The sequence below is a fragment of the Chamaea fasciata genome, unplaced genomic scaffold, assembly GCF_029207755.1.
Source record: "Chamaea fasciata isolate MVZ Bird 193981 ecotype frontalis unplaced genomic scaffold, bChaFas1.0.hap1 SCAF_5, whole genome shotgun sequence".
NCBI lineage: Eukaryota > Metazoa > Chordata > Aves > Passeriformes > Sylviidae > Chamaea > Chamaea fasciata.
In genome coordinates this window covers 12,317,861-12,343,405 of record NW_027094090.1, presented here as the reverse complement: position 1 = coordinate 12,343,405, position 25,545 = coordinate 12,317,861, and the positions used below count along the sequence as shown (strand labels likewise).

Below are 25,545 nucleotides of genomic sequence, written 5' to 3'. Positions count from 1 at the left end.
GTGGGGTTTTTTCTGCAATAAACTGCATCTGTGCTATAACAGTAAACATTGCCTAGTATATAGCAAACCTCAGCCAAAAGGGATTTTGGACTATGATTTGATTTTCTAGGATGGAGTGAGAGATGGCACAACATTTTTACTCTGCCATCTAGGAGGATTTTCAATTAAGTTCAGACAGTTCAGTTAAAAAGCTATAAAATTTTAACTATAAGAATTTCTGGGGTTTTTTTGCTTTAGATTGTGCTTCAGTTACTGGCCAAGACAATGAGTATCTTGCTCTGACACAGCTTATGTCAACCAGCTAAATTAGACTTTGTGAAGAAGACATTAACAATACACTTGAGAGATCTAAACAAAACACTGATAAATTTCAGCTGTGAAGAAGGTTAAACCTTTCATCAAGAGCAATTTTTAAATCAAGTTAGTCAAGCTGTCCTGCCCATAATTAATGAACTATCTCCAAGGGAAAGACACCACTGCAGATACAATTCGTTAAATACTAACTGTGCAATTCTAATTAAGATACAAGCTGGTGCATTAAGCAAATTAAGCTAGTTTAAGGAACTTATCCTTCCAAGTACTTAATGAAATAGTATAACCCAAAAATTAAAAAAAAAAAATATTCTGTTTCAGCTGTTAAATTCCATTGTGAGGAAAAAGAAATGCACTGACCCCTAAATAACCCCACTCTCCCATCCCTCACTATTTGTGCCTCTCTGCAGTTCAAAGAAGCTCTCATAACTTTTCTACTTTCATAAACAGAGGACAATATATAGGGCCAGTCTGAATAGTAAAAGTGCATGAGTAGTCAGGAGTACATGCCACTGATGGAAATAAAATTATTAAATCCCCATTTCTTAAGACTAGATGCCAATCAAAAACTCTTACCTTATGCACAGATGGCTGGAACTTTCCCATCTGTTAGTAACTTCTGGCTTCCAACACCTGCAGGACCCTAACATCAGTCCTCTAAGCATATTAGCAGGTGTCTGGGGAGTATTAAGACTCAGAAAGATCCCTGTTCTGGGTTTACACAACTACTTGAGCACAGATATTCCCTTGGGACTTTTCCTCAGTTTAGATGTGTTTGTGTGCATAAGATATTGAAAAATCAAAACCCACTAAAGAAGCAAGATTAGACTGAGATCTCAGCTGGGTCCATGGAATACTGAAACAGGAAACTACTTTAAAATCCTAGTTCTGTTGAACTGCACTTCTGGAGTAGAATTTTCTCATGTTGTCCATTCTAGTGTGGTATTACACTGACATACACTTCCAGCAGCGTCAGAGATTACTTGAACAACAAAACAATATCATTCTTGAGGCATGTTTCCTTTCAAGTTGAAAATGGCATAGCTGCACAGACACCAGGTGTCTTTACTTACAGCTTCCAGCTGTTGGCATCTGTATTTGTAGAATAGACAAAATGCATATACTAAAGCAGAGCCCCCCAAGCTCCAGCTTTTGCAGCACTGGTGACACACAAGTGCTTCCACACCACATGTGGAACCAGGGCTGCCTACGAGGAGATACTCAGCTGTAGTGTAGGATGAGCACCCCAAATCTGCTACTGCTGGCAATCAGTACCAGCCTGGAGGCCGTTATCTAGTGGCTTACACAGATACATAGGCAGTAATTATTACTGTTAATGGTCATTGATCAGAACAGCTTTTTCATCTGACTCATTCAGGATCTTAGACTCCATAAAGTATCAGCAGAAATAACTTCAATCAATATAGATTTGTGTTTAATAATTATGAGTGAAAGTCATTGCTACAAGGCCAGCTTAGCATTAGACATAGTGGTAGATTAAATGATCAGGAAATGTCAGGTTAGAAGGGGCTAAAGTAAGAAATAAATTAGGAATCTCCACTGGCAAAGGTCAGGAAAGCTTCCTGACTTTAAGCAACCAATATATATCTGTATTGATATGTAAAGAACACAGAAAACAGATAACTCATGCAGAACAAGGCAGCTTGATAGTTTTATCATTCCTTTACCTTAAGGAAACTAAGGGAATGACAAATAACAAAAGAGTAAGGTTCATATTTCTAGTCTCCCAAGACATGCATTGAGAACCTTGGCCTTGAACATAGGTAGGACTTCTTTACCAATGAGCCACACATCCAGTCCCAGACTCCAAGATAAAATGTACATAAACGTGTTATCAGAGCTCCAGATAGTCTTAGATTTCATATTGCTGCTAGATAATACAGGGTGTTTTTCATGTCACACCTACATAGCTTTGTTCTTTGTCCTTAAGGAAATATTTTTAAAATGCACATTTATTTCTGAGAACCCAATTCCTCTGGGTTGGGTGCCTCACTTCTCAGCCTATAGTCTGGAAACTTCTGTCAGAGGAGAGCAGGGAGTGAGGGGATGGCTGTAACCCAGCACGCGAAGTGACCTGGACACCAGTTTTACCTTCCCAAGGCCGTAGGAATACAGGTGTCTGCAGGGTGGGCTGTTCTCGCCCGGCCAGCGCACCTCCGCTGCGTGCCGGTACCTCCGGGGATGGCGGCACTACCGTGGGCTGCTCAGAGAACCGAGCCCAGGAAACTTTTCACTGCAGCACCCAAGAAAACAAAACTTTTCACCGCAGCACCTGGTGGCCGGAGCATGCTCGTGCTCCAAACGGGACTGCAGGCAGCGTTAACCGCCCATCGCAGCCGGCCAGAAGCACAACTGAGCTCTTCCCTTTCCCCGGTGCCGAGGAGCAGCCCGGCCTCCAGGGGCGGAACGTGCCGGCAGCCCTGACACCGTCCCGCCATGGCTCCGGGACTCCCCGTATCCCTCAGACACGGCCCCCCGCCGCCATCTTGTTAACGCCGCCGCTCCACGGTGAGGGGCCGGGCCGTGTGGTGCCCCCTGCCCGCCACGGTGAGGGGCCGGGCCGTGTGGAGCCCCCTGCCCGCTCCACGGTGAGGGGCCGGGCCGTGTGGTGCCCCCTGCCCGCCACGGTGAGGGGCCGGGCCGTGTGGTGCCCCCTGCCCGCCACGGTGAGGGGCCGGGCCGTGTGGTGCCCCCTGCCCGCCACGGTGAGGGGCCGGGCCGTGTGGTGCCCCCTGCCCGCCACGGTGAGGGGCCGGGCCGTGTGGTGCCCCCTGCCCGCCACGGTGAGGGGCCGGGCCGTGTGGTGCCCCCTGCCCGCCACGGTGAGGGGCCGGGCCGTGTGGTGCCCTCTGCCCGCCACGGTGAGGGGCCGGGCCGTGTGGTGCCCTCTGCCCGCCACGGTGAGGGGCCGGGCCGTGTGGTGCCCTCTGCCCGCCACGGTGAGGGGCCGGGCCGTGTGGTGCCCTCTGCCCGCCACGGTGAAGGGCCGGGCGCCGCGGACCTCCTGCCCGCCATGGTGGGGCGCCGGGCGCTGTGGAGCTGCTCCCTGCAGCTCGCCGCGCTGCCCTCGGCGGCGGGCTGGTCAGGTGGAACGCCGCAGACGTTTAACAGCTCCTACCGGAGACCTGCAGAGCCGCCGCCGTGGGAGGGGAGGAGCGGCACTATGGAGCAGGAGGAGGAGAAGGGGGACGAGACTCTTCAGGGGCGGCAGCAGCCGCACAGGAGGTGAGCGGCACTCCCGCGGCAGCAGCGCTCTCGGCCGGGGGTCTCTGCCCCCGCGCCTTACTGTGAGCAGGGGGGAAGCGGACCGAGCCGAGCGGTGGCTCCAGCCCCGTGCCCGTCCGGAGGGGAGGCATTGCCCGAGCTGCCGCCGTCAGAGCCTGGCTGGCGGCCGGAGGAGCGGAGCACCTGCTCCGAGTGCGGCAGCGGAGCTCCCCAGACACACACACGGTACCGGAGCCCCGCCGGTGAGTGTGGGGGACCGGGCTGAGCCGCTGAGGGAGGCGGTGGGAGCGGGGCAGAGCGGGCGCGGGCACCCGCTCGGAAAAGTTGGCGGGTGGGCGGGCGAGGTGCTTGCGGCCGGCGAACCCGGCTCCCGGCCGGGAAGGAGCAGCGCAGCCCGGCTGCCCACGGAGCTCGGCGTGTGCCCTTGCCCCGCTCCCTGCCTGCCGCCCTTGGCTGGGTACAGACCACGATGGGCCCCAGCTCCAAAAACAGCGGCGTCCGGGGGGATCCTTTCGCACCGGTGAGAGAAACCCTGAAGGAAAAAAGTCCCGCGTTCGCTCCCAGCGCAAGGCTTTCCTTTCTGTCAATTGACAGTAAAACATGCTGCAGCAGCGCTCGGAAAGAAACAAGTTATATAATCACTAAAAAAAATCCTCTTCATAGTATCGGCGGCTTGGAAAATGTTTTCTTTTGAAGAAGAGGCGAGAACAGATGTTTATTGCAGTGAGGGAGGGGGTTCGCATTGTATAGTGCGAAGTGGAGGATATTAAGGAGGTCATTTAATGTAATTAGTGCAGTCAAATAATCTCAATGATCGTCAATTATCTCTAGCAAGGATTTCGGGAAAGTGTTTGTTGACTGCATGCAGTAAAATTCATGAACTTATGCAGAAAAGTTTTTTCTGGTGACGATTATTCTATTTGCTAAATGGATATTATGAAGCAAGCTTTTAGTTTTAAAGGAAAGTGCTATTTGTACTTAAGTGTTTTTTCTTTATTTTTCAAACCGCTCCTACTAAATTGGCATCAATTAGATGCCAATTAAAGATAATTTTAAGATAGCGACAGGAAAATCACTTCAGTTTTCAGGCAAAAAAACCTTAAAAAGAGTATTTTTTTATTCATAGTAACAGCTGTATCAGTTAAGAAAGTAGGAAGCTTATCTTATTTTGTAGACGGCATTTTGAGAAATACAAGAGTATGATTTTTTTTTCTTATTAATTCAAGAATTATTGCAACGGTTGCTTTCAAAATACCCTAAATTATCCTAAACTGAAATGCCTATTATAAAAACTAATGGGAATTTTTAATACCTGGAGGTTGGAAATCCTTGTTTGATTCAGCTATGATGGAGAGTTGTTTTGGAGAGACGAGGAAGTAAGGGATGACAGTGAAACTGTTCAAATATAAATAACAGTTATTCAGCTTCTGCTTGAAAGAGATGTGAAGCCTTTTTAAAAGAAAGCAATCCATTATTATAATTTTATTCATTTGCATTAACTAAGTAGATTTGAGGAACAGCCAGGAGAAATATGCTATTTCCTCAGCCTTTATAAGCTCAAAATTGAATGAAAATTGTTAATTCCTCATTCAGAAATAACTTTTGAGTTCTTTTCAGCAAAAATGAAGGCGATTATTTTGTCTATGATGAGAAAAACAGAAATACTGCTATATTAATTAGTGTCTTTAAATGTAACACCTGCAGTGAAATTAATTTTGCATTTTGTCACATCTCTGAATCCATTCCTGATCTCCCTTTAATTTTTTTTCAGTCTATTGCTTTATAGGTTGCAGTGTGAGCCTGATGACATTCAGAGCCAGGACCATGGAAAATCACTTGGTCACCTTGTGCCTAAGAATTTGAGTGAAAAGGATTTTTCTGTAAATGTTGCACTTAGTTTAAATATTCTTAGAAAATCTAGAAAAGAAGCTATGTGTTGTATACTTTCTGCATGAAACATCTTGGTGTTTAGCAGCTGTATAAGGAAGGGATGGTTTGCGTTTGAATAGCCTACAAGTGTGCCCAAGCAGATAAACCTGGCAAAGCTGTTCAGGAAAGAGAACTGGGCATTGCAAGTGACACTGTGAAAACACTGCTGCCATCGTGCCCCTACTGTGAAAAACAAAGTTTGATAAGATGCGTGAGTGAAAAATTGGGTGTTAAAGAATTTCTGCCATGAGTTACTTCTTCTGTGAGACCTGTTACTGTGGTTGGAGCTGGAGGTCCTACTGCCTGTTGAGTAAGGCTTATGGTAGGCTAACAGGTTTTATTGCTTAAAATATTTGGAAATATTTTTGTCATGCTTTGGACTGGTTTTTGAGGGAAGGTTTCAGTGATATTCAGCAGTTTCAGATAAGAATGTGGTGATGGCAAGGTGTTCATGTGCGTCTATTCAGATGTGTTTACATGAAACACTTTGTCTCCTTAAAACACTTACGTATTTAGGATGATGGCTTGAAAATTAGTAGATGGCTCATGTTTGTGTTGGAAGTATGCCTTGACTCTTCCATAAGAGGAAAAACCCAAACCACACGACTTCTAGTATTAACACTTCTGATGTTGACTAACAATCAAAGCACTTTACATTTTATTTAGAGTACATGGAGACATTGTACTCTAGAGTTGTGGGGATGGAATCAAAGGCCCTTTATATACAGGAAAAAAGGGTGTTATGGAAAACATTTATGTATCATGATGTTTCCAATTTCCATGAGTATTGATATTTTGCTGTGTCTCTGTACTGTCCCTTGGAATTTCTTCTTAAAGTGAGTGTGTTTCAGTTACAGAACTATAAGGGTGCTGTGTTGGGTGTGTTTTTCTGGCTTTCCGGTGTGAAGTTTGGATGTTCAAAACGTTCATTATTTGGAAAGGCTGGTGACCTTTTGTCACAGACAGGGACATGACTTTATATGGCAAGAGGTCCCAAGCCAATGGAGAACCACAACTAGAGACATGACCTATTTTGGAACGATGCCACTGGCATCCTAATTTCCATATCCCTCTTCCCATGGTGTCAGGTTAATGGTTTCTGCATAAGCTGCCTGTGCTAAGGTATCCATCTCAGCTAGCTTGGCTTCCACAACCTTTTGTCTTAACTTGTGTTAAAGTTGGTCTTTGAACAGGTGCATTCAAGAAAAGCATCCATTTCAACAAAGAAAAAACTTTTCAGTTCCTTATATTGGCTGACCTGGAAATTATTTGCTTGGATTTCAATAAATTTGAATTCAAACGTTATAAATAGTCCTGTAAAATCCCCATATGTGTGGGGTGAATGTGCATACATAGACAGAGGGAGAGAGAGAGTGTTGTTAGGACAAGAAAAAGTTGATTTTATATTGAAAATCAAGTAGAATAGAAAGAATTTAGGGAAATACTTTCCTGGTGCCGAAAAATTACATTGGACCCAATGTGCTTGGACTTTGAACTGAAAAGAGGGAATCAAAATAGACAAGCCTTTAAATATGAATATAAACAAAATTTTATGACTATCTATTGACTTAAAAATAAAATGGAGTTCTTGGGTGTTGCTGCTCTTCCTGGACAACTCAGGTTTTATAGGCTTTTAAAGGATTATTCTTGGTGGGAATCTAGAGGACGTTTGCATAGGTGTTTGTTCTATTCTGGCATGGGGAGACAAGGAAAAAGAAAATTAAAAGACTTAGTAAATAAGCTGGAGATAGCAATTGCACACATAAAAGTGCCAGAGGCTATGATAAATGTACTTGAGATCCTACTTTGCCATGTGGATCCTATGCATCAAAGCTTTAACGTGATTTCTGAGAGTTTTTATGGAAATAGTTCTTACATTGCCTCTCTAACCAAATGCTACAGAGGAAATCAGTTTTCTCCCACACCATGTTCAAGTGGAGCCTTAATTTCATTTCATGTAATAGCATTTGGGTTTAGTCATATCTGATTGACATTAAGATGTTAGATGGAAAACCTTTACCCTTAGGATGGAGTGTGAGCTTGTAATATTTTAAAACTTTTTTTTTTTTTTTTTTTAGTTAAGAAAAATGTATGCTAACAGTTTCAATGGCATCCTAACTTAAAATACAAACTCCAAGATGCAGAGGTTATAACACACAGGAGTGGCTAAAGTGTGTTTTTAAATGCTCAACTTCAAAGTTTGGCAGTTTTTTCTATCAGTAAACCCCATCCTGGCAAGGTGTGCCTCTGTCATTAGCTGGAGTCACATCAGTAACCAACTGAAACTAATGAACTGTTTGTTTGCATAAATAGTTACACAAGTGCAGCTGGTGCCAGAACGCTAAAGTTGGGCTCTGGATCCTGTAGCTGGGTTGGTGCAAGCTTCATGTTTGCTCTTTCGGAAAAGCTTTATTGAAATTCTGTTTAAGTGTGAAGGGCCATCCATGGAGACTGTAGTTGCTGTTGGAATCCATTACTTTCCTGTACAGCTGTGTGCATATGCTATCTGCACTTATTTTTCTGTTGATTTAAAAACTCTCTCCATTTGATTTGCGACCCGGGTCTTGTCTTGTGTACCATAACACAGTTGTAATGCACAAACCTTGCTTCTGTGTGTGTCTGCCTCAGTCCTGCAGAGCAGGTATGAAAATTTTGATTCCAGCTCTTGTTCTTTCAACATTCTTCCCTATAAATTAACTCATCATATGAAACTAGTTGTTTAGGGAGAGCAAAGGAAAACAATTTCCTTTCCGGTGCAGGAAGATTTGACTCCAACTTTCCTTTGGTGACTGCTTCAGCAATAGCACAGAATTATACTCCTCTTGTGCTTAATTATAATGATAGTCTAGGCCGCTCTTTCAAATGTGGTGGCCACAAGCCAAGTTTTGGGTTCTTTTATTCAAGACTGCAGTAAAAGATGTGGGTAGTGAGGAAAAGAATTTAAAGGCCTCAATCGCCAAAGAAATTTCCTCCTGGGTCTGTCATCTCTGTTCTGTGTCCCCTATGGACAGCTACTGTCACATCAGGGTCATAACCTAAACAGAAGAAGCATGTAACAAAAATATTCTGTCATATCATCTACAGATCATAGACATGTTTGGGGACTACAGAGTGCTCATACTGGACAGGGACAACCAGCTGGGCACCTGGAAACAAAGGGAAAGTAGTTATGTATTGTCCCAGATCCAGAATCTTTATTCAATGGATACAGTGCTTGTCGCTGGTCAGGTTTAATCCAGCATTGAGAAATAATTGGCTCCAAGGGCTGCTGATGGCCCTGACTCTAAAGCCTGTTTGCATTTGTATCCAGAGGCATGTAAAGGTGTAGCTGATAGGCATGAATAACTTTCTATTGGTTTAGTTCCCCTAATGAATACCAGCAAACTGGAGGTGGAATGTGTAGTTATGGGAGTGGGCTGCCTTGTGGGTGGTAGGTAGCTGTTGAATGTGCTTGGTTTTAATATGAAAATTGGTTTTAATATGAAACATTACTGTCTAAGGAGGTAAATGGAGAGTTGCAGCATCATCAGTACTAAGTGTAAATGAAACCTTGGAAGGGAATAGATTGAAAATGAAAGCGTAGGAGGAATTGTTGAACCTAACCTGCTGGTATGTGTAACTGAGCTGCATAGTGAATTCTAAATGGAGGGTGTTCAGTTTTGGGTTGGTTTTTTTTTTTTTAGGCCAGTGTTGGCATAAGTAGTTTTTGTTTGCAGCAATATATTCCTGTTCTCACCCTTCCCTGTCCTAACCAGTTTGTTGGTATAAACACTTGCATGGTTGCTTGGTGATGCAGGTGAAAATTAAGTGCTTCTCTAGGGATGGTAAGGTAAGAAGTGACTATCAGCTAGATTAGTTTCTTAAACAACTCCACCATGTGGACAAAAGTATTTGTTTTGGCAAGCCTGGGTGAGTAGTGAGGGCAGAAATGGATTTGCTCATGGTAGTGGCTGCTTAAGTAGTACAGCTGCTAAAGAATAAGCCTAACAATAGAGGACCATGGGTAGATGCCTCACTTTTTTTTTATTTGTAACTAATCTTTTTTTTCTCCATGATGTCTAAATAAAACTTCCCCTTTTTTTTTTTACTCTTCATCCTCATAGCTAGATAAGAATGATAAAGGACTTATTCTGATTCCACGAGACTGTTTGTGGAGAGAGCTATTCCTTTTTCTGTAACTCTTTCATTAATCTTTCTTCAATAGTACACAAGGACAGTGTAGAATCGGGATACTTACAGATCTGTTGAATGAAAATTTTGGCAATGCTTGTTACTAGGGATTTTTAATGTGATTCAAATAATAGAAGTATTCACAGATCAGCTAATGCAAGCTTGAGAGATCTTTGTGTGAAATCCTAATAACAAGAGCATCTGGAATAATTGCTGGTGCAACTGCTGTGCACTGATAAAAAAATAGGCATAGTGAAAGAAAACTTCAAGATGTGTAGCAGTATACAATTCACAGAAGGCTCAGGTTCTTGTTCTGGTAAGTCTACAATGGTAAGATGGAACAACTTGTACTGCACAGTAAAAGTTTAAATGCATTCAGAATTTTCCAGTCTCAAACAGTTCATTAATTAAAGCAGCCAATTTCAGACCTGAAGGAAAAATAAAAGCAGAGCCAAAACTTAGCTGGCAGTCATTTGATAGTAAAGCTTGAGGGAGCCAATTACTTCCATGGTCCCTAGTGTTTGCAAATACCTTTCCTTCTAACTGAAACAATTATTTCAAGCCAAAATGCATGTTTTTTGCAGTCATTAAAAATATTTATAATGAAAGAAAACTTCAAAGTGGTGTAGCTGTATATGGAGAAAGGTCAGAGTCTTGTTTTGGTAAAGCTGCAGTGGTGGGAGTTTGCTGGGAGTTGTGTGCTGTCTCTTCTAGGTGATCATTAGTGCAGCCTAGTTCTGGATGTAGTTTACACAGAGATTAGAAATAAACCAAACCCTTCACTTCAAAAAACCAGAGAAATTAAGGGTATTTGGGAAGCTATGGAATGTTTACCAGGCAATTGTAAAGTTTTGGGGGAGTTGTTGTGTTCCACTAAACCATAGTTTCACAATAGTTCTTAAACTTTCAGGCCTATGGATTTGTTAAATAAGGACCACATTTCTGAGTAGAAAAGAGCTGTTTTGGCCAACTTGATGCTTAGTAGCATGTTGTGCATGGCTCTGTGATTAGTAGGGGGAACTACATCCATTTCATTTTTGGAGCAGCAGATGTTAGAGGAGACTGTGTGGAAAAAGTGAAGACGATTGATTTTATGCCTCTATTCAAGTAATTTGTATTGAAGCTCTGCTATGTTTAAAAGACCATTTAAAAAGAAAAACTTTAAGGGCAGAGTGCTTCTTGTAATGTTATTGTATCCTTTTCCAAACCTTCTTTTGAAACAGAGTATTAAAATATTTTGTTAAATTTTTGTTATTTTCCTAAATAAATACAAGGCTCACAGCCAAAATATTTGCATCCAAATTTTCAGTTAAATAAGCAATGCTAAAATAAGCTATTTTCTCAAAACCTGTTGTCCTAAGGGCTATATCTTGTTTGCAGGTGTAAACCAGTTTAGTGGGATGTCAGACATGGATTTTCCATGCCATGTATTGTCTGATCTATAACTTTGCTCTTCCTTTGTGGACTACGAGGGGTGCCTTAGTATTTGATGTTGGAAAACCTGCTAAAAGAGCTCTGCCTTTTGATTAATGTTAGACTTTGTCTTATTCATCAGCCAGTGGTGTTCTTCCCCTCTGTCTAGAACAGCTTCTGGCCTTGTGAATTTGGCATGGCTCATGGTCTTCCTTAGGAGTTTGTATGTATTGGTCCATTTCCTCTTCTGAATTCAGCTGAAAGAGCAAAACATCTCTGAGGACAGAGTGTGTGGTTGCCTTGTGTCTCTCCTGAGCCTCTCTTACAAACAGTGTCAATGCACTTCCCTCTGTTGAGGGTAAGTGGCCTCATCCTGAAGGATGGGTTCCATTTGCCATGAAAGCTGTTTAATTATTTTAAGTAGAAAAGTAGTTATTCTTTATGTTTAAAAGTGTAAAAAGATTTCATGTAGAACTTTGCTAATATTCACCAGGGATGTGATCCCTCTGTCCCTCCTAAGGGAACAGAACTCTACTCCAGTTTGATTTTCATATCTCTGTAGCTCATCATTTTTACTGCCATTCAAGTGCTCAAATAAGTTTTTCAAGTGCCAAACTATTATTTTTCAGTGGGAAGAATTTAGGAAAGCTGGCAGAAAAATCAACTGATTTCTGATTGGGTATTTTCTATTATTTTAAGTATACCTGCCAGATCTCATTATGTGTAGAGGCTTCCTTTTGCAAAAGCATAAGAATCTCCTTGGACTATTGGTTGAGTTTGGACTAATTGGTTGAGTTTTACTTGAAGCAAATGATTTCTGGCTTTCAAGAAATTATCATCTTCCTCTTCTGTATAAGAGAACTATGTCATGAATATTGTAGGATATATTTAATCAATTTAAATGGAACAGAAATGATCTGGCAAGACTGATACTTCAAAGGAATCTACAGTTCATCAGGAATACTTTAACTGATTGTAAATGTGTCCCTTTCTTATGCATGTAAAAGGTTTAAAGTATTCTGAGAGCACTGAGGTCTTTTATCCCTTCAGTTGCTTATGGAATACTAATGAAAGTAATGTATGTGCATCATGTGGAAAATATGTTGGCAGACGGATAGATACCTGCAGTGCCTTAAATGCTTTGGCATTGTCTTTGTTTAATCAGCATAGCTGATCCCTGCTTCCCCTAGGGGTTTATCCTTTCAGAATAAGATCAAAGGTTTATATGAAGGTTTAAGCAAAAGTAAAATTCACCTATTTTAGAGATGAATGAATAGATAAACAGAAGCTTAAAAATAAAACTTTAGGCACCCTAGTCTCTAATATAAAATGTCTTGTAGGAGCAATAATTATGGTAGTTATATATATTTAAAAAATTAGACATCTGAGATGTTAAGAGAATAATTTCCTGGAATTAAGTACCTATCTGATTAAACTTTTGTGATTTGTTTTCATGATGCTTTCTAAAAGAGTATCTGTTTTATGCTGTGTCTGTGTGCTTTGCTAAATTAATAAACTGACTTGGCATTGAACATGCTCTTTGAGGAAGGCAAAAGACAAACCCCAAACCCAACCCTTAAGTTAAAGTAACAGTTAAAATATCCAGTACCATTTTTTTGGGTATTCTGTCTGCCTTTTTTGTGGCACTGATTCTTTGTGTTACCAGTTATGTCTAGCATTTAAAATGTTATAGAGCAAGTTGTGTGTTTCATTGAAGGCTGATTCTGGTAAATGTTTAGTGGAATAGAGGAAAAAAGCCTAGAAATATCAACAGTTAAATTTAAATTTTGATGCAGATATGGTATCCTAATGCTGAACAGGAAATACATAAGTGGAGTGGTTTCAGTAAAACTGCAAGGATACAGGAGTACAAAGCAATTACATAAAATAAGATTGTGACCAAGGTAAAAAAAATTCTATCAGCCATGTTTTCAGAATGCTGTTCATGCTATTTTATTGGAAATTAATTTTGATGTGTTAGTATTTTATCTCTACTGTATGGCACAATAATGGTTATTTTGTGAAGAAAATGTCACCATATTTATCAATTGTTGTATTCTTTGCAGCTGATACCATACTTAGTGTTTAGTTGTTGGCTGCTGTTGAAATAGCAGAAATGGACTCTGCATTTGAAGTTGGAGCGTCATCAGCAAATGCATTTGGGTTCAGTTTGCTGACACATGTGTCATGTCTTAGCTGAAATGTTGCAGTGAACAATATATTTAATTTTCCCTGTAATTGAGCTTAGAGGGGGCAGAGTGAGTTATGTTATTTCTAAGAAAACTGTGAGCTTCGATTCTGTTCTCTGACAATGTTGTTTGCATGAACTGGCTTGGCTACATCAGCCCAGTGCTTCTGAGTGTACAGCTGAATTCTGACTATTTGAGTTAGTGAAACAGTAGAGAGGCCAAAACATGTGGTGGAGAGTTTTCCACAGAACAAACTTGACAATTTGTTATTAAAAACTATTCTTGCACCTAAGCTGTAAATAGTGCTGTCTGTTCATTACTAGTCATCTTCCAGTTTTAATCAGGTAGAATTTGTAAATGCCAGAAGGTTTTGCACTCATTGCAACAGTAACCTTTTTTTTTCTTTTTAAAGCTAACAGAACAGTTATTTGCTTTCAGCATTTCAGTTGAAAGTAAATATAGAAATTGAAGCATTTAGATTCAGTTGAATTGCTTTGGCCACTTCTGAAATAAAATAGGGATATTTGGTTTTTCTACCTTGGGTATAATTTAATTATATTTGTAAAGTCTGAAACACTTAAGTGCAGTTTGGAATAAGAGACTCTGACTACTGAGTTTGTAGTTTTCTAAGAAATGTGCCAGGATCGTGACTTCATAGAAATAAGTTTTTCTCAGTTATTTTTTCACTTTTCTGTATTTCATGATGGAATTAAGAGTGAATGTTGCAGCTGTGATTTAAAATATTTCAATTTCCTGTAGCCTTTAACCAGTCAATTCATTTAAATGTGTATCAAAGTTGTATTTGAAACAGTTATTTACCTTTATTGTAAATGCTTTTTGTTTGTTTTAGACAAAACACAAAACAGTACCAAATACCTTTTGTGTTCTGAGTTTCCTGGATGTGTGTTGGTATAAGGAAGGTGTTAGTAATGCTACATAAGACTGCTGTTTTTACTACAAAACTAAGTCACTTTATAGGCAAATCCTAAGGTACGGTATAGTTCCAGTCTCTCTTGCACAGACTTGCAGGATCCTATTACATCAGGCACTAAATGTCATGAGTTTCAGGAGGAATGACTATTTTTCCAAAACGTAAATTAAGGAACCCTTCCCCCTCACTTTTGCAGTTGATAGATAATAGTGTTAGTATCTGAAGCTGTGCATTCCAGGGAGTAAAATTCAGCCTGAACTACACGGAGCCCTCATGTCTGCTTGCCTCAGCATGTTTTTGAAGTCTTTTGTGTAATAGCAACTGTTTTAAAAGCATATTTTGTTGACGAAAAAAATACAGTAGATCATAAAACAAGAAAGTCGGGCTTGTTTCTAATGTGTGTGAGAACATTGAGTTTTATGAATGTTGATGCTAGACCAAGAAAATACTGATTAATTTAAAATTTGATTTAGTTCTCCTGAAAAAGGTATGGATACAAACACAGATGAAGAGCAGCCTTCAACTACCTGTAACCAGTACCCTAAAGAAGCAGTGAAGAAACGTCAGAATTCAGGTCGAGGTTCTGGGAGCAATGATTCTTCTAAGGCCTTCAGAAAAAGCTTCAGGCTGGACTACAGATTAGAAGAGGATGTAACTAAATCAAAGAGAGGCAAAGATGGGAGATTTGTCAACCCATGGCCAACATGGAAATCACCAACCTTACCAAACGTTTTGAAATGGTCCATCATGGAAAAAGATAACAGCAATGTGCCACGCTCAAAGCAGGTGAATACTTCTATGTTTTACTTTTGTGATTAAGACTGCTTTTACCTCTGCTCTGATCAATAAAATAGGACAGTTTCTAACTAATACTCACTAGGCATCTTCTGGAGACTTTTCTAAGTCTCTTACTTTTCTGATTTTATTGACATTTTATTCTTTTCAAAAGGTGAGTTAATACTTTCTACCTCTTTAATTTTTGTCTCCTTGTTAGTTCTACGTGCTTTAATTCATACATCCCAGTTTATAAAAACAAAAAAAATTTGCCTCCTAGCTCAGTCATAAACCAGTTACAGCCATTCCTGTTTAATAGGTGTTGCTTTATGAAGCATGCTATTAACTTAATTTGTGTTGCATGAAATAGCTTATTTCACGACATATCTAGTTTTTAAAAATTTGTCTTTTTTTCCAGACGGCAGTTTAACACCTATGTTGCATCTCTTGCATGAAAATGTAATAGTTTCTGTCACCGACTTATGAAAATACTTACAAATCTATTTTTTCTGTTTCAGTACACCAGGAGAAAAAAATTGCATATGTTAAAACTAACCTGAGCAACTATTTGTACTGAAACACTTACAGTGCCAGTTTACTGGGTAACACTGTTATTTGTTCTTAGTGAAATGCTTTTATAAGGTACTGTATATAAAGGAGACAGGTGAAGCTTCTTTTCTATGCAGAGTAATGGATACTAGAAAGCTGTGGGTTATCTTTATGGTCACAGGAGGTATGAGGATGACTAAGTTTTGACAGAATTACTTCTCAGTGTATTTCTGCTGTGTTGACTGTACTTCAGAAAAGCTGTGCTGACAGGTGCACAACCAGGGATAGTGTTTGTTAACAAGCAGGTGTTAATAATGCTTTTAAGCATGCAAGAAGGTATGCACAAGCTATAAATCTCCCAGTCAGTATTTAGTAAAGGGCTTTCTATTTTGTCTTACCTGAATTTCCTGTGAAGGAAGGAATTCTATCAGTTTTATGGACAGGAAAGCCATCTTAGGTCATGCACGATGGTCAGAGGTTTGGGGATGTTTAAGAACAAATAACCTTGGCTGTAATTTAATAATAATAATGATAAATAATTTGCCATCAAAAAAGTTTTTTTCCATTCAAGAGAGAGGGGGAAATGTGGGAAATGGATTTGTAGAGAATTCTCAAAGCCTGACAGAAGGCTCACATAGTATGCATCTGTATGCAAACTTTGAGATACAATATGCTGACTTAGGCCATGGAATAGGACAGACATTGTTGAGAGAGAAATGGAACTAGAAACAAGTTTCAAATGATGACCTTGCAAATAGACTAGATATTTTAGAGAAATAGAACTACGAAAGGTGTATTGTAGTAGGACCCACGAGGGGTATTTTTAGATGATTGGCTTAAAAGGCATTAGCAGCATTGTGTGGCAAAAGCTGATAGGCCAAGAAACGCTTATAATGTGTTGTACTTAGGAAATAGTTTGGCTTCTGATTTTGATGGTGTAAATTGTAACATCTATACTGTCTCACATGAGACTTCACATGAGACTGAAAATGGAATAAAAGTCTTTAAACCACCTCTCAAGAGCCCTGTCTCTGGGTCAGAAAAAAGAGATAGTCCAACAAGAAAGAAGCACAGCAAACTTGTGTCAGTCTTGGGATCCCTTCCAGCAATTTACTTTTTAAAATTTGGTGTCTTCCTTGTGGTGACAACGGTTGTGTCACTGTGTGCAGCTGTCTAGATGGTGTGCTGGCCACATTTTCATGAAATTCACACCTGGATGTTTTCAGTTGCCTTTGTCTGCTGCCCTACTTGCTATGTGTGGAGCAGGCTTCATGTCTTCCCAGTGCCAGTCAGAAACCTGAGCAGTGACTGAAGTCCCTCAAAGGCAATGCTGAGGTGTACTGTGGAGTGCAGAGCATACAGCACTCTGATGGAGTGCAGAACTGCAGCACTCGCCTTTAATTTATAGTTCATCCCTACAATAAGGGATAATCACAAAGAAATCTACAAGGCACCACTTGAAAAGCCATCTCTCTGACCCAGCTGGGATTAATCATGGGCAAATTTTATTTTTTGCATAGGAAATCTTTTAATTAGGTGTCTGCAATTATTCAGGAGTTTAGTGAAGTAAATCAGAAAGAGAAGAACCTAGATAGGGATCAATGAAATACCCTTCTGGAGTCCTCAGCCATTTTGATGCTTGTTTCAGCCAGTTTTGTTCCACCCCTAAATCAGCCTGTGTAGTGCATCTGAGCTTGTTTAAAATTCAAACCAAGGGCTCCATACTTTATTTATCACTGCTAGATGGCACGTCTTTTGAGCAGACTCCTGCTTCAGTTTCTGCATTGAGTGAGCCTAGTCATGCCCCGCTATGCTGGGCAGGTTCAGTTTATGTGTACCAAGTGCTTTGCCTATGTAAAAATGAGCACATTATCCAGGGCACGTGCTTGTGCTTCACTGAGAAAAAGCTATATGCATTATAATCATGCCTTCACAGTGAGCCTATATCATTATCCAGAATGCATGGACTTCTTGTATTTTCATTACAGACTTTATTAATAACATTGTTCAGTGCTTTTGGAGGATCTTTAATTATTACTTGTTTGATCTGCAGTTTAGATTGTTCTCATTTCTGTAAAATCCTGTGGCATTCCAGTATGCACTAAGCGCCAAAAATCCCAAGCTAATCAGCTAGTCCTACCAAAGCCTGTCATGTGTTTTCTCTTGCTTTGCATTAGGAGGGAAAGAAGAATGGGGAGGGGGGAAGGGACAGAGCAGGAGGAATTTTTGTAGTACTTGAGTAATGAAGACAAGACAACATTAGGCACATTTTACTTCTGTTGGTAGCTGATTTGACATAATTGCTGTATTTCAAAAATCTGTTATAATTCTTCTAGTTTTAATATGTTTCTGGTTAGTCTGACATAAGAAAATGTATTATAGCAGGATAAAAGTTCCATAAGATATGTATTTCATTCATTATATTGCTTTATCCTGTTGTGTGAGTTCTAACTATTTCATGTGAAGTATACTGCTAATAGAATTTATGTTTTAGTTTGATATCTTATGAGTTGAGTATTGCTTATTTCTTTAAAAGGTGATTTTGGTGTGCTTTTGTAAAATACTAAAAAAAAACAAAAACAAAACCAAACAACCCCAAGCACAAATCACATGCACTGAAAAGTAATGTTGGTGGGATTTACCTGAAAGCTCAACAGCATGCCTGGTTTCCAATCTCATCCTCTGAGGAATTATTGATCTGGATCAGAGGCCAGTGTATCACAAACCTGGAGAGCACAAGCCCTGTACGAAATTCACAGGTTACACTGCCTTTGTGCTCTTGGTTTGTCCTGAACTTTTGTTCATGGAACTTCATTTAAATAGGTGAGGATAGCAGTTGTTTGGACTGTGTTCTTCTCTATCAATCTTCCTGTCTGTGTGACTTTTACAAAAGCATTTTATAGTGATTAGTTCTACCTTCAAATCAACTGTTCTAAATACTTGATAGCGTTAATCCTAGTGACATCCTGTAAAGCCTTTATTAGTAGTACAGATGTGTTGTGGCTGTAGGCAGCCAAGTCCCAGTCAGCTGCTCACTCCCCCCACTCACTGCTTGCACCCCAGTGGAATTGAAAGGGGGAAAATCAGATAACTTGTGAGTTGAGATGAAGATAGTTCAATAGGTAAAGCAAAAACTGCATGCACGAGCCAACTAAGAAATTTATTTTCTTTGCATGGGCAGGCAGGTGTTTAGCCATACCCAGGAAAGCAGGGCTGCATCCCATGTAACAGTTACTTGGGGAAGACAAACACCATTCACTCTGAATGTCCCCCCACCTCCTCCTTCTTACCCCAGATTTAACTGCTGGGTGCAATGTCACATGGTGTGGGATGTCTCTCTGATGGGTTGGGGTCAGCTGTCCCAGCTGTGTCCCTCCCAGCTTTTTGTGTGCCCCAGTCATTTGGCTGAGATGCTATCTAAGCACTGCTCAGCAACAGCTAAAACATCAGTCTGCCAATAGCACTCTTTCCAGCACAAATCCAAAACATAGCACCGTAGGTGCTACTGGGAAGAAAATTAACTGTACCCCGGGTAAAACTTGGCAGAATATGTCTGAGTCTCACTTTAAAACCAGTTGTTCACATCTGCCAATTGGCCAGTTCCTCATCCATTTAATATTGTTTATTAATATTACATAATGATAATTATAAAAACCTAATTTGTGCCAAATGTCAGCAAAAATAAGTGAATTAATTTAGTTCTGGGAAAATTTGTACTCTAAAACCAGCTGCTTAAAAAGAACATTTTCCATTAAAAATGTACTAACTGACCTAAATTGCATTATGACAACCTAAGTTCCATATCTGAGTTTCAGTTCTTTGATATAACCTGATTTGTTGACTTAACCATATGTAATTTGTTGGTTTGTCTTAATTTCCATTTTTGAGTATTATGTTAGTTTTGTGTATCTTTTTTTTTTTTTTTTAAATTAAAGTGTCACAGAATAACACTTCCTGGTTCAGATTTCTGTGGCCAGTGTTGTTTCTATGTATTTGGAATGAAATAGAGACAGGAAAATGATGCTTCTTTCTTGGAGAAGCAGCCATTTATCTCAGTCTGACTCCTACTTTTCTTGTATGAACTAAGGAGTTGTACTAACCTTATATTCAGCTCTGTAGAAGTTTATCTATTTCTCATTCCTGGAGACAGTAGTGAAAGTTCTTCAGTAAACATGCCTTGTCCATTAGCTCTCAGAAAAAGCAATTTCATTAATATTTTATTATTTACAGCAGAATTGCAGGGGGATGGAGATGTGTGTGTTGTTTTTTTTGCCAACATATGCCTTCCAAATCAATAAAATATTGTGGAGAAAGTAACTTCCCTGAAGCTGTCAGGACTGGTTTAGCAAGGCAGCTCCCGGAGTCTAAACTGTCACAGCATCAGCTGAACTTTTAAAGGAGCACAAGGTCAGCTCTGTATAAACTCACTGATAGTGCTAATCTCTGCTAGGCTGAGGGAATGAGAGCAGCAATCATGGCAGGCAGAACTTGACTTGGAACCAGAAGTGCTGGGACATTTGTGATTACGAGGGAGAGGAGTATCAGGAACCTAGAAGCTGCCCTAGCACATGAAAATTCTTCTAAAGCAAAGTGAGGAGCTCACACCAGAAGTGTCTGGGAGGAGAGCCTTAGCCACATTTTGGCCAAGATGGAGATGGTCAGGAATTCTGAGAAGACTCATTGGTTGGGTTTTTTTTTTTAAATAGGAAAGCTCTTATTTATTACACATAAAACTTCTGCATTAGCACTTCAACCAAAGTGCAGTGAAAAGCATAACTCTGGCTCAAAATGAGAGAATGAGCGGTGGTTGCGCAGTGAGTTTCAGTTGGTAATGTACAGCCATGGCCTCCTTTGTGCCAGCTTGAGGATACACACGGAGTCAAATTTGAGCCAATCAAAATGAGAGCTGTGTATTTTTTACCTCTGGATTTATGTTCAACCAGATCAGTTCTCTGACCTGTCATACTCAAGTAGGGACTGCAAAACTTGTCAAGCTGGAATAAGAGAGGAGGTGAGGGAACCTTTTCATAACCTAGCATATCTAAGTACCTTAAGGTTTATCTTGAAAATGATTTTGTTTTTTATGAATGTTCATTAAATTATTGGCACGATGGGAAGGAAGAATTGTAATAGTTAACATTAGCCAAGTGAGGTTAACCTTTATGTGCTGCTTCTAAATGTAATGAGGACAGAGGGAGGGCTTGATAAAAGCTAGCAGAACTTTGTGGAGTGTTGCTGGGGAACATGGCATTTTGTCATCTCTGACTTGTGCTAGGACTTAAGAGGATGCATTATTTAGTTGCATAAGATAAACTTGAGTATTTGTTAAGTAACTCTCTGTGTGTGTGTGTGTGTACGTACGTACACATACTCTTTTTCAGGTGGAGGAATCCCTTCCTGGGATGCTTGTTAGTGCCTTGCAATGCTTTCATTGCAATGCCCCCAGACTCTATCAGGTCTCCTGGCCTGATGGGATACTATCTTGTCTTTCTCGACAGAGAAGTGTAAATATTGCAAAAACCTAAAATTAAATTAGGAAGAAGTAGCTGGGAAAATGGACATTAAAGAGGCATCTAGTGTGTGCTGCAGTTCTCTGCATAAAAGCAAAAACAAAGTACAGACCTTGACTGTATTGATTTGTGCCTTGTATGCAGTTTTTGTTCCATGGCCAGGTACATTCTGCAATCTCTCATGCATATCGTGTTCTTTGTTGCCAGGAACTGGACAAAGCACTTCCAGTGTTACAACCTTACTTTGTTCAAAAGCCAGAAGAGGCTGGGAAGACAGGAGCTGGTATGCGAGTCACATGGCTGGGACATGCCTCAGTTATGGTGGAAATGGATGAACTCGTATTTCTTACTGACCCCATCTTCAGCCAGAGAGCTTCCCCTATCCAGCTGCTGGGTCCCAAGCGCTTCCGAGGGCCCCCGTGCACGGTGGCGCAGCTGCCCAGGATCGACGCGGTGCTGATCAGCCACACACACTACGACCACCTGGACTACAACAGCGTGACCAGCCTCAACGAGCGCTTCGGCAGTGAGCTGCGCTGGTTTGTGCCCCTGGGGCTCCTGCAGTGGATGCAGAGATGTGGTTGTGAGAACGTGATCGAACTGGATTGGTGGGAGGAGAACTGTGTCCCTGGTCATGATGCGGTAACTTTTGTCTTCACCCCGTCCCAACATTGGTGCAAAAGGACTGTGACGGATGATAACAAGGTTCTCTGGGGCAGCTGGTCTGTCTTGGGACCTTGGAATAGGTTTTTCTTTGCAGGAGATACTGGATATTGTTTTGCTTTTGAACAAATAGGTAAAAGGTTTGGACCTTTCGATCTTGCAGCCATCCCCATTGGAGCTTATGAGCCAAGGTAGGAAAATCAGAGTTTGAGCAAAATATGTAAATGAAATTATATACTGATGACAAAAGATACACCCAGAAGTTAGAACTATAGGTGTACTTTACTAAAAAGTATGTGTATGTTTTTAGAGTTTTTTTCTTCAGACTTAGGGACAGCAGTCAGAAGATTAATCAGAAGTCTTTTTATCCCTTAAAAATGTTGAGTAAAAATCTGGAATTACTCTGTGCCTTTTTTTCTGAAACAGCGTCATTTAATCCAGCCTGTTGCATTTTATGTCATTTGCTGCATTTTTCTCTCGCTTCAGTGTTTACCCTGGTTTTGCAACTTACCTGGAGACAAAGATGACTTGGTTATAGAGTATGAAAGATCTGTTTGCTCAGGAGAACAAGCTTTTCTCCTTTTGGAGAAAACATTTAGATGATAGCACTCATATAATGCTGGAAGGGAAGCATGTATGGGCTGGGAAAAAAAGATGGGAGTCCAAATAGCATGGTAAAAACTTGGTATCTTTCAAGAATTGCCAAGTTCTCTCTTCTGTTTCGCCTGTACCCTTGGGCTATCTCTGAAGCACACACTTTTTGATGTGTACTGCTAGCACAAAATTCTCTCAAGGATAGATTTAAAGTTTCAGCCTTAATGCCTCAAGGCACCAGTAATATGTCCTTAACCTATTGAAAATAGAGATAAGAAAAAATCCTTCAAAAAGAGTGTACAATAAATGAACTGCTGTTTGATGAGTGTGTTGGTATATGTTAGTTTCCTGATCTTGAGTGTTCTGTATGTTGTCCAGGTGTACATGCTTATGATTTTTTTTTAATTAGGTGAGCATGTATTTCTTCTTTTTTTTTTTTTTTTTTAATTTGCAGTGGAAGGAAAGGAGAAATCTTGTACTGAATTAGGTGACATAAAAGATGGTTCTTTGTTTTGGTAGGTGGTTTATGAAACACCAGCATGTGGATCCTGAGGAAGCAGTAAGAATCCATATTGATGTTCAAGCAAAGAAGTCTGTAGCAATTCATTGGGGGACCTTTGCTTTAGCAAATGAGGTAAACTGCAACACTAAACATGAGTTCAGATTTCCAAGGACTAGACAGTCATTAGTGAAGCTTTGCTTGTGCACTTTAACTTACATATCTCTAAGTGTAAACTTAAAATGTGAACTTTGTATGAGTGAAAAGTTGTTACTCTATATACTGCTGTTCAAAACAATGCTTAACTTTTCATAACCAATTACATAAAATATTTCCATGGTTAAGAAAGTACAGAGTTATTGAAGCAAATTTGGATTTCTGATATCCAGATGCTGAGGAACATAACAGGTGAAGACATGCAGTATTATGCAGTGTTATGCATTAACAAACATTATGCAGTAACAAACTGAGTGGTGCATCACTTGGAGATAGTAAGAACTGCATGCCTGTAGGTCAATACAGTATTTATTAATTATGTCTGTCTAGTAAATATATAAACAGTATTTTTAATAGTTGACTGAAAGTTAAAACCAGAAAAGATATGGAAAAAATGGAGCTATTCTAAGTTATTGATGGTTTTTTAAATGTTTTATTCCCCTCTGCCCCCCTTACCCCCCCACCCCAAGCCCAGGGATCTAATAGGAAGGTTACCCAGATACCTTCACAGCAACTGAAAATGCAGTGAATAGGAAGTATCTACATTTGCTTTGATATTGTCTGGTACCTGGTTTTGCATCAGTTGCACCACTTTATCTCCTAATTCATTCCTGAGAGTGTGATCACCTGATCTGTCAAATGTTCTGTCGCGTCTGTGCTCCCTCCCAGCACATCGTGCACCTCCGTGGCGGAGCACGGAAGGAACATAGGACTCTTGGATAGAACATTTCCTGTCCCCAGTGTTTCCGAGAAATTGTGTTACTAGTGCCCGGTACAAATGTTACTGTGTATTTAGGAGCACAAAAACAGATGATTACTCCCTGCCGATGCCTTTCGGAAATGTAACAAATACACCGCGGTAACTCGGGGCGGGGGCCGCACTGCCGGAGCCGAGCGTTCGGACAGGAGCGCGGGTTTACAGAGCGAGGGAAAGCGCCGGCTGCTGGCGGCCAGCGCTTCCTCGGACGGGATCTATTGCTGCATTAAAGGTGACCGAGCTCGGGCTGACAAGTTGAGCCTTGCTAGTTACTCTGCAGCTGTAAATCAGCATTCTTACCCTTCAAAAACTCAAAATGATCCCACAGATTTTAATTTGACAAATATCCTTCTCCTCTCCTCATTTTTTAGAGCGATGATTTTATTTTTTCCCCTCAAAAATGTTGCTAGTGATATCTTTTCCCTCATATTATTCTCATTTTTTTCAGTATTACTTGGATCCTCCGATTAAATTGAATGAAGCTCTTGAAAGATATGGCCTGAAAAAAGATGACTTCTTTCTCTTACACCATGGAGAGTCACGGAATTTGAATACAAATGACCGGTTTGAAAACTGAAACAGTATCAGTTCCTTGTAAGCTCTGTTTGATTTGAACTAGCAATTAATATTACAATACTAAAATAATGTATGTACACAACAGATTTTTTGAGATTGAATTGGATTTCTAAATGCCAGGTTTTTCAGTTTCAGAACTAAAGCTTGCATACCAATTTCATGACAAATTTTACTAGTTATATTGTTTATAAATTTAGAGAGGTGATCTAAAACTGGTTTATATATCAAGTGTTGTCTGGGAATAACTTGCTCTGATGTACCCCACTGATTAAAAAAAAAAATATTTTAAACTCTTCTTCTTACCTGCAGCAGCAATAATAACTTCAGCACAGAACATATTCTTAGGATTAATGGCTGACTTGAATTATTCATTGTTAGACTGTCATCTCCCACTTGTTAGTCTTCAGGCTATGCCCGGTACCTTGATAGCTTCACTGTATGTTTTGTGGGGTGAAGTCTTCCAATACAGCTGTGTTGTTAAAGCACAAGCATGGTAAAATTGTCTCACTCTTCATTTTCATGTATTAATGAACCACAAAAGCTGAATTTTACATCAAAGAAATGTGCCTTTTAAAGAGAGAGATAATTTAATATTGCATCATGGATATGTAAAACTAACTGCTGGCCAGAGTATCTGCACACTTTTATTGTTTTGTTGATGTTTTTAAGTTAGGTCTGAATGTGTCAATTGTAGCATGTGAAGTGGAAAAATCTCTTATTGTCACTTGTCCTTGCATTAACTCAGCCTTTTTTTAAGTTCCCTTTTTTTTTTTTTTTTTTTTTTTTTTTTTTCCCAGTAGAAAGTCTCAAGCAAGGGCTGTGGTATTTTTTCTAATAGCTTCCCTATAATTTTAAAGTTGAATGAGAGATTACAACATTGTTCAGTGTTATAAAACTTGGCCAAATGTATCTGTATCAAATTGTCTTGCTAATTTACAGAATTAAAGCCTGTTGTTGCCAATAAAAAGTGTCGTTATTCTCCTTCGTAATTTCATTGGCAAATCAAGTTTTGTTTATGATTTCTTTTTGTCTGTGGGATATGTGGGTTGGTTTGGTTTTTTTTTTTCTTTCTGTACATATTATTTTCATACTCCACAAAGATAAATATATGAAAAAAAGACGTATTATTTAAAGGCATGAACTTCTGGCAACTAATTGAAACCAGTTAATGAAATTTCATGGTAGAAACAACTGAGGTAATCTTTTAACTGTAGACA

General features: G+C 40.1%; 1 protein-coding gene across 2 annotated transcripts; it reads left to right on the top strand.

Moving 5' to 3' along the window:
* The first annotated feature begins 3,261 nt into the window (after positions 1-3,261).
* NAPEPLD (N-acyl phosphatidylethanolamine phospholipase D) lies at positions 3,262-25,330 on the top strand. Of its 2 annotated transcripts, none has more exons than XM_066182832.1 (5): positions 3,262-3,558; positions 14,664-14,976; positions 21,231-21,877; positions 22,800-22,914; positions 24,201-25,330. In XM_066182832.1, exons 1-5 carry the CDS (start codon positions 3,347-3,349, stop codon positions 24,327-24,329), a joined length of 1,416 nt encoding a protein of 471 aa, XP_066038929.1. In that variant the 5' UTR covers positions 3,262-3,346; the 3' UTR covers positions 24,330-25,330. The 2 variants fall into 2 exon arrangements, with proteins under 2 accessions (XP_066038929.1, XP_066038928.1); XM_066182831.1 differs by lacking the exon at positions 3,262-3,558 and adding an exon at positions 3,574-3,800.
* Positions 25,331-25,545: the final 215 nt, after the last annotated feature.

Excerpts from the sequence above, each read along its gene's own strand:
- NAPEPLD (XM_066182832.1), top strand. The coding sequence starts at position 3,347 with ATGGTGGGGCGCCGGGCGCTGTGGAGCTGCTCCCTGCAGCTCGCCGCG. Across the intron at positions 3,559-14,663 it reads CGGCAGCAGCCGCACAGGAG|TTCTCCTGAAAAAGGTATGG; the intron begins GTGAGCGGCACT and ends AATTTGATTTAG. Across the intron at positions 21,878-22,799 it reads ATTGGAGCTTATGAGCCAAG|GTGGTTTATGAAACACCAGC; the intron begins GTAGGAAAATCA and ends TTGTTTTGGTAG.